The 15,673-nt window shown below is 34.3% G+C and overlaps 1 protein-coding gene across 1 annotated transcript in view; it reads right to left on the bottom strand.

The window, feature by feature from the left end:
• Positions 1-5,486: 5,486 nt before the first annotated feature.
• pde4cb (phosphodiesterase 4C, cAMP-specific b) overlaps positions 5,487-15,673 on the bottom strand; it is a 108,065-nt gene continuing 97,878 nt past the window's right edge. The window contains exons 14-16 of the mRNA XM_073825353.1: positions 8,156-8,278; positions 7,821-8,003; positions 5,487-6,532 (exon numbers count right to left, since the gene is read on the bottom strand). Coding sequence (XP_073681454.1) covers positions 6,158-6,532; positions 7,821-8,003; positions 8,156-8,278 — 681 coding nt within the window. The 3' untranslated portion in view covers positions 5,487-6,157. The remainder of the gene's footprint in view (positions 6,533-7,820; positions 8,004-8,155; positions 8,279-15,673) is intronic.

Genomic DNA, 15,673 nt, shown 5'->3' with positions numbered 1-15,673 from the left:
CATTTTGTTTCCTGGGGAGAAAAAGTACATCGAAAACCCAGAGTGTAAAAGACCGCATGAGGGTTAAACCAGCTAAGACCCTGGTTTTAGCTGTTTTTTTTTTTTTTCAGCAGGGAGTCCCCATCATTTTTAATGATGATCAGGTAAATGTGTTCAAAAGTCTGAAAAATCTGTGTAACTTTAAAGAATGTCACTACCGAACACTATTTTTCTAAAATTAAACACACTTTCTTGCGAGTTATTCCATAACATTTAGTTTTTATATGTGTACAACTGTTCAGAACTGTGCTAGCTAACCATGTACTGATTAACATCTTTGAGCTAGCTTCAAAAGTATCTAAAATTGAAACTACTGAAACATTTGGTGAAGTTTCAGTAATGACATATTTTTTAGGGTGTTATCCCATAAACTTGTCACTACTGTAACAGTCACAACCGAAACGTAGCAGCAAAAGGGAACACACGCGTCTTTATTTAGAGGACATAAACAAAATTTTAGTACAGTTATGTTATGCAATTGTTTTAGTAGTGTTTTAGTACTTGGGTTAAAATTTTGTGATGTGGTCGCTATCAAAACATTACTGTCACTGCCGAAACATGTTTTTTTTTTTGTCAAAAATAAATATACTGATTTATCAGCTAATATGTTTTGATAGTGTTTAATTTAGTGTATATACAAACTAATGAAATCTTAAGTTTGAAATCAGCACGATTGACTTTACAAAATATATTACACTTGAAATATTGTTAAAATTGTAAATGTTTTTGATTTACCTCTGAAATCTTTTTTAGTAAAATAGAAAAAATCTTAATAGGTCAATATAAGCCTTCTTATTAAAAGATATATTACTGTGTTTCAGTAGTGACAAATTTGAGGAGAGGACAAATATTTCAAAACGTTCTGGAAATAGCTGCACGATAACTAGAAAGGTGTACCTTGGATATTGTGCAATTTGCATACATACTAACTTTGTAGAGTGGCCCATATATGAAAATAATAAATCATTTTCAAACAGGTTTCCCAGGTTTGATTGGTCAGAGAAAGAGGTAGTCAAACCCCAATAAATAAAATATTCTTTATATACACTGCCGCTCAAGTTTTGGATCAGTAAGACCTTTTAAAGAAGTCTCTTATGCTCGTCAAGGAAACAGTAATATTGCTAAATGTTATTACAATATAAAACAATGGATTTTATTTTAATGTACTTTAAAATATAATTTATTCCTTTGATGTAAAGCTGAATTTTCATCAGCCGTTACTCCAGTCTTCAGTCTCACATGATCCTTCAGAAATCATTAAATTTGATTTATAGATTTAATATTAGAAGTATTTATGTTGGCAACAGTTGTGTTGCCAAATATGTTTTTATAAATAATAATGCTTTGATAAATAAAAACAAAAAGAACAGCATTTATTTAAAATAAAATATTTTCTAACAATATGTCTTTGCCATCACTTTCTATTAATTTAGCACATCGTTGCTGAATAAAAGCATAATTTATTTCAAAATAAGAAATCATTTTTTTTTCATACTTTTTATTCATCAAAGAATCCTTAAAATAGTATCACAGGTTTCCAAAAATATCAAGCAGCACAACTGTTTCCAGCACTGATAATAAATCAGCTTTTTAGAATGATTTCTGAAGGATCATGTGACATTGAAGACTGGAGTAATGATGCTGAAAATGTGTCTTTGATAACAGAAATCAAATAGATTTTAATGTATATAAAAATAGAAGAGATTTCTCGTTGTAATTTGTAATCGTTTGTGATCAAATAAATGCAGCCTTGATGAGCAGAAGACAGTTGTTTAAAAACATAAAAAATCGTACTAATCCCAAACTTTTGAACGTTAGTGTTTATAGCAAAATGATTACATATGCGCCACCCAAACAATTCAAAGAATTTAGAATAAAATATAAATTTTACATTTGGTCAATTTAAACTTGTTGTATAATATGTATATATTTAACTCATAAATTGCACACTTCTCCTTTATAATTCCTCTGTAATTTTGTGTTTCTGTATGTTTCGGACTCTATATAAACAGGTTCATATTTATGGAACAACGAGAGCATATCTTAAGGATCAGTCAGTCAAAGCCCTTTATGTGAGGTGGACTCGCGTCTGGCTCAGAATAAGGGTTGTTTGTGCTGATCTAGACCAGAACTTCCTATTTAAATCCACCTAATTATAAATCTGGGAGACATGTCAGATCCACTTCAGCTCTTGATAGCACCCAGTGGAGGCAGCCAGAGGCGATCTCCATTTTACAATCTCTAACGTGGGCACAGCAGAATAAATCAACCGGATTCACTCACAAGTGTCAAGTTTAGGGGAGTATAGATTTGTCATTATTCATAAATAATAGAATATCAACCCTGTTTCTATTTCTAAATTCATGATGTCTACATAGTGCTAATGTGTCAAGAGGTATAAAGGTATTTCAGTACAAAGACATGTGTAAAGGGATTCTCCATACGGTTGTCTAATGAGCCCAATATATATAGATTTTTCTTATTTGTTCAAAACAAGATTATAAACAGATAGTTTAGTGACTGCACTTTGGAGTCTTGCTACATTTAAAATGAAATCAACATTATCCTGAGGTTGTTAACAATCACAATCTTAGCGCTAACCAGTTAAGGCAAGACACTACAAGCAAAGCTATTGTGTTTTTTTGTTTTGTTTTGTTTTGTTTTGTTTTGTTTTGTTTTCTTCCATAATACGTCTTTAATATTTAAAGTACACTTTTAAGTGCTTATTTATGACACTTTATCTATTTGTGTCTGTAGATTTAAATTACAATAGATATTAGGAAAGAAATCTCCACTTTAGTATCACTTATATACACCACGCTTTACAGTCTATAATTATTTTCTATAATTTATTTTTTGGCTGTTGACGGAATGTTTTGATTTATGGAGTGATGAAAAAACAAATTAAAAATGCCCTCTGTAAAAACTATATGAAAATGAAGAATTTTGAACCAGTGTTTTGATTTCTGTTCTGGAAATGTATGCAAATTGGTGCATAATTTAATTCCATAATGCTTAATTTACATATTTTAACATAACATTTAAAAACGTTAAATGATCTATTAGTTAAAGGTATAGTTCACCCAAAAATTAAATTTGATTTTATCTGCTTACCCCCAGGACATCCAAGATGTAGGTGACTTTGTTTCTTCAGTAGAACACTAACAATTTTTTTTTACTCAAACTGTTGCAGTCTGTCCGCCATATAATTGCAGTGAATGGGCAAAAACCTTTGAAAGTAAAAAAAAAAACACGCACAGACAACTCCAAATTATACCCTGCGGCTTGTGATGGTACATTGATGTCTTAAGACACGAAACAATTTTTGTGAGAAACCGAACAGTATTTATATCATTTTTTACCTTTGATATACAGCAAGGCACAACTGTCCTCTGGTGTAGTATTCACAAACTATCTGTCGCGTGTATATGACACTCATTGTTTACACAGTGCACAGAGATTGTATAGCGGCTATTCAAAATGGTAATTACTTGCGCTTAGCGTGATTGTTCAAACCGATTGAAAGCTAAAAGATTTCATTTGCTTGCGCAAACTCATCCGGGACTGTTGACACCTTTGAACTAACTGTTCACCAATTCCCAACTTCTGAGCCTGATAAGTTGAAGTTATGGTTGCTTGCTCTTTGGCTGGACATCAACACACCCATACACTTAGTAAAAGTGTGGAGGGTGTGCAGCGATCATTTTTCCTCTTCCGGCCAGAGCGAGTACACATGTAACGCGCTAGATGCTGAGCACGCACTCAGGACAGTTGGACATTGCTGTGTATCAGCGGTAAATAATAATAGAAATACTGTTCAGTTTCTCACAAAAAACGATTGTTTCGTGTCTTAGGTAAGGCTGGGTACTGAAACCCGGTGCCAATACGCAACCGGTACCCACATGACCGGTGTGTACCACACCGAATTATTTCGGTGCCACATAAATGCCTGAGCTGTCGATTGAGATATTTGTCTTCTGGTGCTATGACACGGATGTAAGAGGCATTGATTCATCAACATGGCCGGAACCTCTTCTGGCCGGAAGAGGAAAAATGATCGCTGCACACCCTCCACACTTTTACTAAGTGTATGGGTGTGTTGATGTCCAGCCAAAGAGCAAGCAACCATAACTAGTTAAATTTAAATACTGCATTCATGGGGTGTCAGAATGATCCGAAAATTATTTCCTGAATGAGAAAACTGACATGAACGTCGGAAAGCTTTGATGATACAAATCAAAACTCATGAAACTTTTGCACACACATCAGACCTGGCGAAAATTTACGTCTGATATGGGTTTCAGAAGTGGTTGTGGCAAAGTGGCTCGATAGCGCCACCTTTACACGTTCAGCGGTGTGCGCTTTCAGCTATGATTCATACGAACTCCTCCTACAGATTTATTCCAATCAACACCAAATTTGGTGAGTGTAATCTAAAGGCCCATGTGACGTTAAATTGCGAAGATCTAGAGTTTTCGTCGGAGGGTGTGTCCATGGCGGCCTGACAAATTTCGATGTTTCGCAATGAAACAGGAAGTTGCTATAACTCAGGCATAAAATGTCCAATCTGCCTCAAACTTCACATGTTCGATAAGAATTCAGGCCTGAGCACATCTGAACTCCAATATTCTCTCATAATCATAGCGCCACCTGTTGGTAACAAACTTCTCCTAGAGATTTAATGATATCAACATTATATTTGGTCAGTCTAATCTAAAGGCCTTTGTGATGTTAAATTGCAAAGGTCTTGAGTTTTCGTTAAAGGGCGTGTTCGTGGCGGCCTGACAAAGTTTGATGTTTCGCCATGGACATAGAAGTTGTTATAACTCAGCCATAAAATGTCCAATCTACCTCAAACCTTACAGGTTTGGTAGGAATCCTGGCCTGAAGACACCTAAAGGCCAATATTCAGATATTATCATAGGATCATAGCAGGATATATCATATCTTACACTAACTCAAACATACCAAGGTCAATCTGCACCAAACTTCATATGTTTGATAAAAGTGCTGGCCTGAACACATCTACATGCCAATAATCAGTTATAGACATAGCACCACCAGCTGGCAGCAGGACGTTTTTGGCACATTTAAATGACTTTGATATATTTCACCTATATTTACTGTATTAAAAGCATACTGTTTAGCTGTTTTCCTAAAGCCACCGGTCGGTGGTGAGCCCGGGTGCAAGGGCCCTTTCATCGCTGCTTGCAGCTTTAATTGTTGTTGTGTTTTGTATTTACTTTAAATATGAATGTGTACTTTAAACTTTTAATACATTGTTCAATTTAAAGAACTTTTTTGTCCAATAAACAGATATTTTTGTGTCATCCACCATTTTGTGGCTTTTTAAAAAATATTGGTTCAGGCACCGTTTTGGCACCGGTACCATTTTAAAAGTATCGATTTGGCATCGGTAACAAAAAAACCCCAAATGATACCCAACCCTTGTCTTAGGACATCAATGTATCGTCACGAGCCGCAGGGTGTAATTTGGATTCGTCTGTGCATGTTTTTTTACTTTCAAAGTTTTGGTGCCCATCCACTGCCATTATATGACTAACAGACTGCAACGGTTTGAGTTAAATTTTGAGTTAAATTCTGTTTGTGTTCTACTGAAGAAACAAAGTCACCTACATCTTGGATGTCCTGGGGGTAAGCAGATACAAATCTAATTTTAATTTTTGCGTGAACTATCCCTTTAATATTTTTTTCCTGTGGTGTCTTGCCTTAAATAATTCTCACAACTGTCCTGTTTCTTTCGACTAAGTTATTTCTCAGTGGCAAAAAAAGCAAAAGCATTAAATTATCCATTATTAAAAATGTTCAAGATAATAAATATTGTCGAGTCGAGTGAAAAAGTTCACGTAAATCAGCTTTCCTATGTAGTTGGCATGGACAGTCACTGGCAAGGGAAGACTTGTGTTTCTCCATGCGACCACAAAAACATTAATCTACACGTCCTTTCCAAAAGTTACAATATAGCTTTAAACCACAGGCTTATTTGGTCAGATCAACCTTGGGTCCGATGTGTTTTTAGTTTTTAGTGTTTGGTTGTTCTACTCAACCCCAAATTATTCATAAGTGCAACTGAGAAGCACTGAAGTGCTACTGGGCCTTAAGTTTCCAGCTGCAATATGGATACGCTGGTCATTTCTTGGTCCAGTTCTCTTTCGGCGCTGTCTAAAATGGGCGAGACTCTGCGGGGGTCCATCATGGTACTTGTATTTATGTGCTCTTCTTCAGCCTCTAGCTCGCCGTCCTCTTCCTCCAGAGTCAGCTCAAACTGGAACTTTTCTCCGGCTGAGCTCGCGACGCCCAGCGTGGCCCGGGAGTCCTGCTCTTCGGGGGTGGGCGACGGGCTGCGTGGGATCATGCTCTGGTACCATTCGCGGTTGTCCTCTAATGTGTCTAGAATGTCCTGGGCGTCTGGATGGACCAGATCAGCCCATGTCTCCCAAAGAGGATGGATAATGTAATCGATGAATCCCACCTTGAGAAACAGTAATTAAACATATTAGTACAGTATAGTACAGGACAGGCTTTTTAAAAAAAAAAAAAAAAAAAAGTTTTAATCCCCACATATGATAATGCGCATTTATGGTGTGTAAGAAAAGATTTTCATATTATAAAGATTTTTAAAAAATCATTGGCATTAGATTGTCGTTTTGCTAATTATTAAAATAGTAATTGAAAAATGTTAAGTGTCATATTATAAATATTATTTTTTGGAAAAACGTATCTGAACATACGTTTTATTTAAAACGGAATGCATTTTTTTTTACAGTTAAAAACCCACTGATACAGTGTGAGAGTGTGAGAAAATATGAAGTGTGATATTATGAAGATTTTTTAAAATATTAGTTGCCTATTATATTGTAATTTTGCAAATTATTGAAATAGTACTTGAAACAACTTTTTACTTACATCTATATTATAGTATTAAGTGTAATATCATAAAGACATTTTTTTAGTAAAAATCAGTATCAATATGTTTTTTACATGTATATTTTTATTTATACAATGTGACAAAATATGAAGTGTGATTATAAAGATGTAAAAAAAATGCCTATTATATTGTCATTTTGAAAATGTATTAAAACTAAATGCTGTTTTTTTCTTACAATTAAAAGCTCAATTTATCTCATGAATTTATCTCATAAAAAGCAATTTAGTTAGTAGCATTTTAGAAACTTTTTAAGGTGAAATTTTTAAATCATAACTTTTATTAATCTTTTATCACTTAAATGCACATATTGACAGTCCTGAAAAATACATTTTATAATATTAACATTTTTTAAATTTTATACAGCTGTATTTTTTCATATAATGTTTAATAAATAATCATTCATACTGTGTAAGAACAATATTTAGTTAAATTTAACTTTATAATATTAAGTTTAATATTATAAAGACTTTTTTTTGCAAAAAAATGTATCTCAACATACGTTGCATGTATATTCTACTGTTTATTTATTTATTATAATTACATGTTTTTTTTTAATTAAAATAGTGTGAGAAAATATTACATGTGATATTATAAAGTCTTAATACTTGGGTTTTATTTTGTAGTTTTTCTCATTAAAATAGTATCAGAAAATAATTCTGTTTGCATCTATATTCTACTTTTTATTTATTAAAACAACATTACCTTTAACAGCCTTAAAAGATAGTGTAATTCTTTTAATTTTTTTCTCGCAATTATTTGCAGACCCCCAGCGCCCCCTTGTGACCCTCCCAGATCATCAGCTTGCAAACCCCTAAAATCAAAATAATCATACCTGAGATTTTTCCACAGAAGCTGTGTGTTTGTCACACATGGGGCTGATTTCTATGCCCTTGTCTCGCTCACGGTCCCCCTGTCTGAAGAGCTCCACCATGATGCGGTTTGTCCACTGTCTGTAGAGCTCCAGCGGTTTGGTGGGGTTGCTGAGGTCTGAACAGTGAACCATATTCTGAAGCACCTTTAAAGATAAGAATGAAGAATTTGTACTATTGTGCAAAAAGAACAAATACGTCAATAAATGGTTGACTAGTCAAGCAAAAATAGACTTCAATACAGTTGTTAAACAGGTTGACCGGAACTATATTTTGTATTAGGATGAATAAGAAGTACCTGTATTCGGTCTGAGTAGTTATCCAGCAGCAGAACACCCAGACTGGTCACTTTCTTAGTTTCCACCATCGTCTTCAGGTCTGCCAGGAAGTTCATGTGTTTGGACATATCAGTGGCTAATACCTGAAGAGATGACGGGAAATTTGATATTAGTCATTCGGTTTCATTAATGATGCTGTTCACCTTCAGAACAAAAGTTTACAGATAATGTATTCACCCCCTTGTCATCCAAGATGTTCATGTCTTTCTTTCTTCAGTCGTAAAGAAATTATGTTTTTTGAGGAAAACATCTCTCCATATAATGGACTTCTATGGTGGCCCCGAGTTTGAATTTCCAAAATGCAGCTTCAAAGGGCTCTAAATGATGACAGCTAAGGAAGAAGGGTCTTATCTAGCGAAACGACCAGTTATTTCCTAAAAACATTTAAACTTACATACATTTTAACCTCAAATGCTCGTCTTGTCTAGCTCTGCGTAAACTCTGTGTACTCCGTACATGACAGTTAGGGTATGTTGAAAAACTCCCACCTCATTTTCTTCTCCAACTTCAAAATCCTCCTATATCGCCGCAGAAGTACCAGCCCAGTGTTTACAAAGTGAACATGCAAATAAGATCAAACACCCTTTACAAAAAAAGGTAAAACAGTGATGTAGGACGATTTTGAAGTTGGAGGAGAAAATGAGGTGGGAGTTTTTCAACATACCATAACTGTCATGAACCGGAATACACAGAGTACACACAGAGCTAGACAAGCCGAGCATTTGAGGTATTTTGAAAGTTCAAATTCGGGGGCACCATAGAAGTCCATTATATGGAGAGAAATCCTGAAAAAACATAATTTCTTTACGACTGAAGAAAGAAAGACATGAACATCTTGGATGACAAGGGGGTGAGTTAATTATCTGTAAATTTTTATTCTGAAAGTGAACTACTCCTTTAAGAGTTTTGAAATACAACAGAGGAACCAGAGTAGTGTGATTCACAAATGAACTTGACTCACAAGTGAGTCACAGATCACTCACTGCCTCACTGATTCATTTAGAAACAGTTACATAGTCTGAGTCATTCACTGATACATCATTACTATCAGACATCTGCTTATGATGTAAAATAAAACAATGAAGTAATAAGACAAATGCACACGTTTCTGAGGAGCAGACCAAATTAACAAAAAATGTAATTGCACACTCCCTTAAGCACTTAAGTGCTTAAGGGAGTGTGCATTACATTTTTTTCCCCATTTACGATGTAAAATAAACCAACTGTTATTTTCCTTTTTGAACAAGGGGTTGTTCACCCAAAATGAAAACTTTGTCGTTATTTTCTTTCATTTAGGCTGTTCCAAACCTGTATTCCTTTATTACAAAGCTGAATTTCTGAACCTGAATGTCCCCACTGACTTCCACTATATTTTTGTCCCCACTAAGGTTACCAACATTCTTCAAAAGATCTTCTTTTGTGTTCAGCAGAAGAAAGAAAGTCATACAGGATTGGAACAACTATCTCTATAAAGGTAATGAGTAAATCAGTTCAATTAAATACATCAGCTTAAAGGAATACTCCACTTTTTTTGGAAATAGGCTCATTCTCCAACTCCCCCCGAGTTAATAAGTTAATTTTTACCGTTTTGAAATCCATTCAGCCGTTCTCCTGTTCTGGCGATATCACTTTTAGCATAGCTTAGCACAGGTCATTGAATCCTATTAGACCAATAGCATCGCGTTCAAAAATGACCAACGAGTTTCGGTGTTTGTCCTATTTAAAACTTGACTCTTCTGTAGTTATATCGTGTACTAAGACCGGTGGAAAATGTAAAGCTGTGATTTTCTAGAGCGATAAGATTAGGAACTACACTCCCATTCTGGCGTAAGAGTCAAGGAAGCTTGCTGCCGTAATATGGCCGAAGCAGACGCAGTAATATCTCTTCAAGCTTCTGCTTTTTCTAAATTTTACTAGACTAAATCTGAAAATGTATCTCTTCCTAGAGTTTTCAAGCTACAATCATCAAACTCAGGTCTGACCTTCAGACTTATCGGTTTTCGTAACCCAGACTATCAAAACCACCCAAAAATCCTATAGACTTTAATTGAGGGGTGAAAACTTCTGTACAGTAAGACTGTGTTTAAGTTGTTTATCACTAGCAAAGCATAATGACTATGCTAGAAAAACCTGCTAAATCATGCTAGCAACATACTAAACATGTTAGCAGCATGCTAACCATGCTAACCCTAATCATGTTAGAAACATACCGGCAATATGCTAATAATTCTAAAACGTGCTATCAACATGTCAGTCATGTTAAAAACATTGCAGCAACATGCTAATCATGCTAGTAACATGCTAATCATACTAACACGTTAACAACATGTTTGCAACATGCTAATCATGCTAATAATATGCTAACAACATATGTTAGAAACATGTTATTCATGTTGGAAACATGGTAACAACAAACATGTTAATCATGCTAGTAACATGCTAATTATCCTTACAACATGTTAACAACATGCTAATCAAACTAAAAACATCTAAACAACATGCTAAATGCTGATCGTCCTAACAACATGCTTGCAAAATCCTAATCATGCTAGGAACATGATAATTTTTCTACCAACAACATGCTTGGAACACACTAAAACATGCCAATAATGATAGAAACGTGAACAACATGCTAATCTTGTTAGAAACATACCAGTAACATGGTAATCATGCTAGAACCATGCTATTAACATGTCAATCATGTTAGAAACATGGTAGCAAAATGCTAGCAACATGATAAATCATGCTAATAATCCTAACAACATGTTATCTACATGCTTGCAACATGATAATCATGCTAGCAACAAATTAATCATACTAGAAACATGCTAACAGCATGATGATTATCCTAACAAGTTAACAACATGCTTGCAAAATGCTAATTGAGCTAGAAATATGTTAGCAATATGCTAGATGCTAATCATCCTAGAAATATGCTGATCATCCTAACCACATGCTAGCAATATCCTAATCATGCTAGAAACATGTAAATCATTTTAGAAACATGGTAGTAACATGTTGATATTTTTACTAACATAGAAATAGCACAATTGCAACATGATAATCAAGCTAGAAACATGTTAGCACAATGCTACATGCTAATTATCCTTGAAACATGCTAGTAACATGCTGATCATTCTAACAACATACTACTAAAATGCTTACAAAATGCTAATCATGTTAGAAACATGCTAATCATTCTAAAACATGCTAGTAATATGCTGATATTTGAATAACATACTAACAACATGCTTTGAACCTGTTAATCATGCTAAAAATGGGCTAGCAATGCTAGAAACATGCTAACAACATGCTAATCATGTTAGAAACATACCAGTAATATGGCAATCATGCTAGAACCATGTTATTAATGCTGCCAACATGTTAATCACGATAAAACATGCTAATAATCCTAACAACAGGTTATCAACATGTTTGCAACATGTTAATCATGCTAGCAACATATTGATCATGCTAGAAACTAGCTAGCAATGTGCTATTAATGCTCGAATCAAGCTAATAACGTTAATCATCTTAACAACATGCTTGCAACATGTTAGAAACGTGCTATCAACATGCTAATCATCCTAGAAATATGTTAGTAACATGCTGATCCCCCTAACAACAAACTAAGAACATTCTTGCAACATGCTAATCATGCTAGAAACATGCTAATAATGCTAGTACCATGCTATCAACGTGCATGTTAATCACGTTAGAAACATGTTAGCAACATGCTAATAGCATGTTAATCATGCTATAAACATGCTAGCAATATGCTAATCATGCTAGAAACATGTTAACGACATGTTAATCATCCTAGAAAAATGCTAGCAACATGCTAAACAAGCTAGAAACATGTTAATCATTCTAGAAACATGGTAGTAACATGCTGATCTTTTTAATAACATACTAACAACATGATTGGAACATACTAATCATGCAAGAAATGTATTAATAATGCTTGAAATGAGCTCACAACATGCTAATTTGGTTAGAAACATACTAGTAATATGGTAATCATGCTAGAACCATGCTTTCAACATGTTAGAAACATGTTAGCAACATGTTACATGCTAATCATCTTAAAAACATGCTAGTAACATGTTGATATTTTAAATAACATAGAAATAACTAGTTAGCAACATGCTACGTGCTAATCAACCTAAAAACATGCTAGTAACATGCTGATCATTTTAACAACATACTACTAACATGCTTACAAAATGCTAATCATGTTAAAACATTGTTTTAAAAACATGCTAGTAATATGCTGATATTTGAATAACATATATGAATAACAACATGCTTTGAAAATGTTAATCGTGTTAAAAATTGGCTAATAATGCTAGGAACATGCTAACAACGTGCTACATCTGGTTAGAAACATACCAATAATGCTAGAACCATGTTATTAACATGCTAATCATGGTAGCAAAATGCTGCCAACATGTTAATCATGATAAAACATGCTAATAATCTTAACAACAGGTTATCAACATGTTTGCAACATGTTAATCATGCTAGCAACATATTGATCATGCTAGAAACTAGCTAGCTAACATGCTATTCATGCTAGAATCAAGCTAATAACGTTAATCACCCTAACAACAAACTAAGAACATCCTTGCAACATGCTAATCATGCTAGAAACATGCTAATAATGCTAGAACCATGCTATCAACATGTTAATCACGTTAGAAACATGCTAGGAATATGCTAATCATGCTAGAAATATGCTAGCAACATGTTAAATCCTGTTATCAGTGTGCTAAATCATGCTAAAAAACATCTTATCTATTTTATCTATTTTTAAGTTTTCAAACTTCAAGCATTTTTAACTGTTTTAAACTTTCAGGCTAGGCTTTCTCTAGCCAACTTCAAAGGTTCTCAAACTAGTTACTGGTTGGTGTAGTTAAAGATAAATCATAAAAACAAAGTTTTGCTGTAATAAATGGTACTTGTGGTAAAATTTAACCAAAATAGTATCATTTTGGATTAGTATTTTCGTTTATAATATTACTAAATAAAAATAGTATATGATAAAATGTATTTAGGATCAGTTATTTGGTGCTTGTTCAAAAGAACCAAGAATCATTAAGTGGAATCACAATCATTACTATAAAAATCACTAGTCTATAAAGATGAAATATCTGTATAAGTGTTTAGGCACTTTTATATAGTTTAGTGATTTTACTCTGGCTTATGATAATTAGATTTATGTAAGGGATAATGTTCAGCCAATTTGTCTCAGGTTTTATTATGTGATAACAACTGTCATTATCTTGCTTATTACACAGCTAATTGCCACATAAGTAAATAATTAGACATGGCATATTGATTTTAGTTGAAATATTTTATTAGCCCTTTAAACGCAAAGAAAAACAGTTCCTAACAAATGGCTTTGAGTGTAGACGAAGTTCAGACAAGACGGTCATTTAAGATGTAATATACAGTGTAATTATATTACTGATTCCACATTAATAATAAAGAGTGGAAATTTTTTTAAAAGAAAGTGTTTTAAAATTCTTACCTGTTAATGATCTTAAATCCATTACAGTGTACACAACAATCATTCTGGCAACAAGACGAAGGCTTATTACGAAATATATTACCGCAGGCCTACTATTAAAGGATTAGTTCACTCCTGAATTAACATTTCCTAATAATTTACTCACCCCCATGTCATCCAAGGTGTTCATGTCTTTCTCTCTTCAGTCAAATATATATATATATTATATATATATATATATTAGCAGCATTAATGCAGCTTCAAAGAGCTCTAAATGATCTCAGCAGAGGAATAAGTGTCTTATCTAGAGAAACAATGTCATTTTCTAAGAAAAATACAAATTTATATACTTTTTAACCACAAATGCTCATCTTGCACTAGCTCTGTGATGCACGTCTACGACTTTATGCATTACATAATCACGTTAGAAAGGTCATACGCGGTTAGCGTCTGTGTAATTTGGTTCACAAAGGTAGGGTAGGGTGAAAAAGTCCATATCATTTTCTCCTCCAACTTCAAAATCATCCAACGTTGTTTTACATTTTTTGTAAAGGATTTTGACTTTTTTTAAATGTTTGCTTTGTAAAAACTGTGTCAGTACTTTCACCTACATCACAAGCCTAAGTCGAGCTAGTGCAAGACAAGCATTTGTGGTTAAAAAGTATATACATTTTTATTTTCTTTTGAAAATGACAGAGCGTTTTGCAAGATAAGACTCTTATTTCTCGTCTGGGATCGTGTATATACACCTCAGAATATTGTGACTGACCAATCAGAATCAAGTACAGTGCCTTGCAAAAGTATTCATACCCCTTCATTTTTTTCACATTTTGTTTTGTTGCAGCATTATGTTAAACTGCTTTAAATTAGTTTTTCCCCACATCAGTTTACACTCCATACACCATAATAATGACAAATCAAAAACCAGATTTGCAAATTTTACAAATTTATTAAAAATAAAACACTGAAATAAGTACATTGCACAAGTATTCATACCCTCAACTCAGTACATAGTTGAAGCACCTTTACAGCCTCAAGTCTTTTTGGGTATGATGTGACAAGCTTTGCACATCTGCATTTGGCAATTATCTGCCATTCTTTGCCTCACTTTTTCACCTCTCAAGCTCTCTCGGCTTGGATGGGGGCTGGCAGACATTTCCTAGAGTCCTAGTTGCTCCAATAGTCCTCCATTATGATAAATGCTTCTGTGAACCTTCAATGCAGCAGATTTTTTTCTGAACTCTTCCCTAGATCATTGCCTTAATGCAAGTCTGTGACTGAGCTCTACAGGCAGTTATCTTGACCTCAGGACTTGGTTTTTGCTCTGATATGCATTTTCAGCTGTTAGACCTTTTCTGAGAGGTGTGTGCCTTTCTAAATCATACACATTCAAATGAATTTGCCACAGTTTAACTCCACTCGAAGTGTAATAACATCTAAGCCTCGTTCAGACTGTCAGCCCAAATCCGATTTGTATGCAAATCTGATTGAAATCCGATCATATTTAGGTAGTCTGAACAGCAACAAACTACATGAAATCCGATCCGATTCGTAAAAAAATGAAAAAAACACCAGATGTTTTTGTGGAAAGCATAACAAACGTCTTTCCAGAAACAAGCTTGTGTTGTTGCGAACTGCAAATCAAGCGGGAAAAGACAATATACGGCTAGTATACGCACCTCTTTGAGTTTTGAAACCAGCGAAGACGGCAGCACAGAATAAGGATGCATATTCCAGCTTCCTGCATTTCTGCCGCTGCTTTTTAAGACGAGATATAGTCCAGTGCGACGGCAACGTTGTCATATCGCAAGACAACAACTATATTGCAAACTGTATTGCTGTTATTGTTGTTTTTAGTGTTGGCATAATAACGCAACGGCATTGCCATAGAAACCAACGCACATTCCGTAAAACGAAAGAGCGCTTATGGACACACAAATCGGATTTGAACAGTTGTGATATGACT

The sequence above is a fragment of the Garra rufa genome, chromosome 20 (genome assembly GCF_049309525.1).
Source record: "Garra rufa chromosome 20, GarRuf1.0, whole genome shotgun sequence".
Classification (NCBI taxonomy): domain Eukaryota; kingdom Metazoa; phylum Chordata; class Actinopteri; order Cypriniformes; family Cyprinidae; genus Garra; species Garra rufa.
This window is presented reverse-complemented; position numbering and strand designations above follow the sequence as displayed.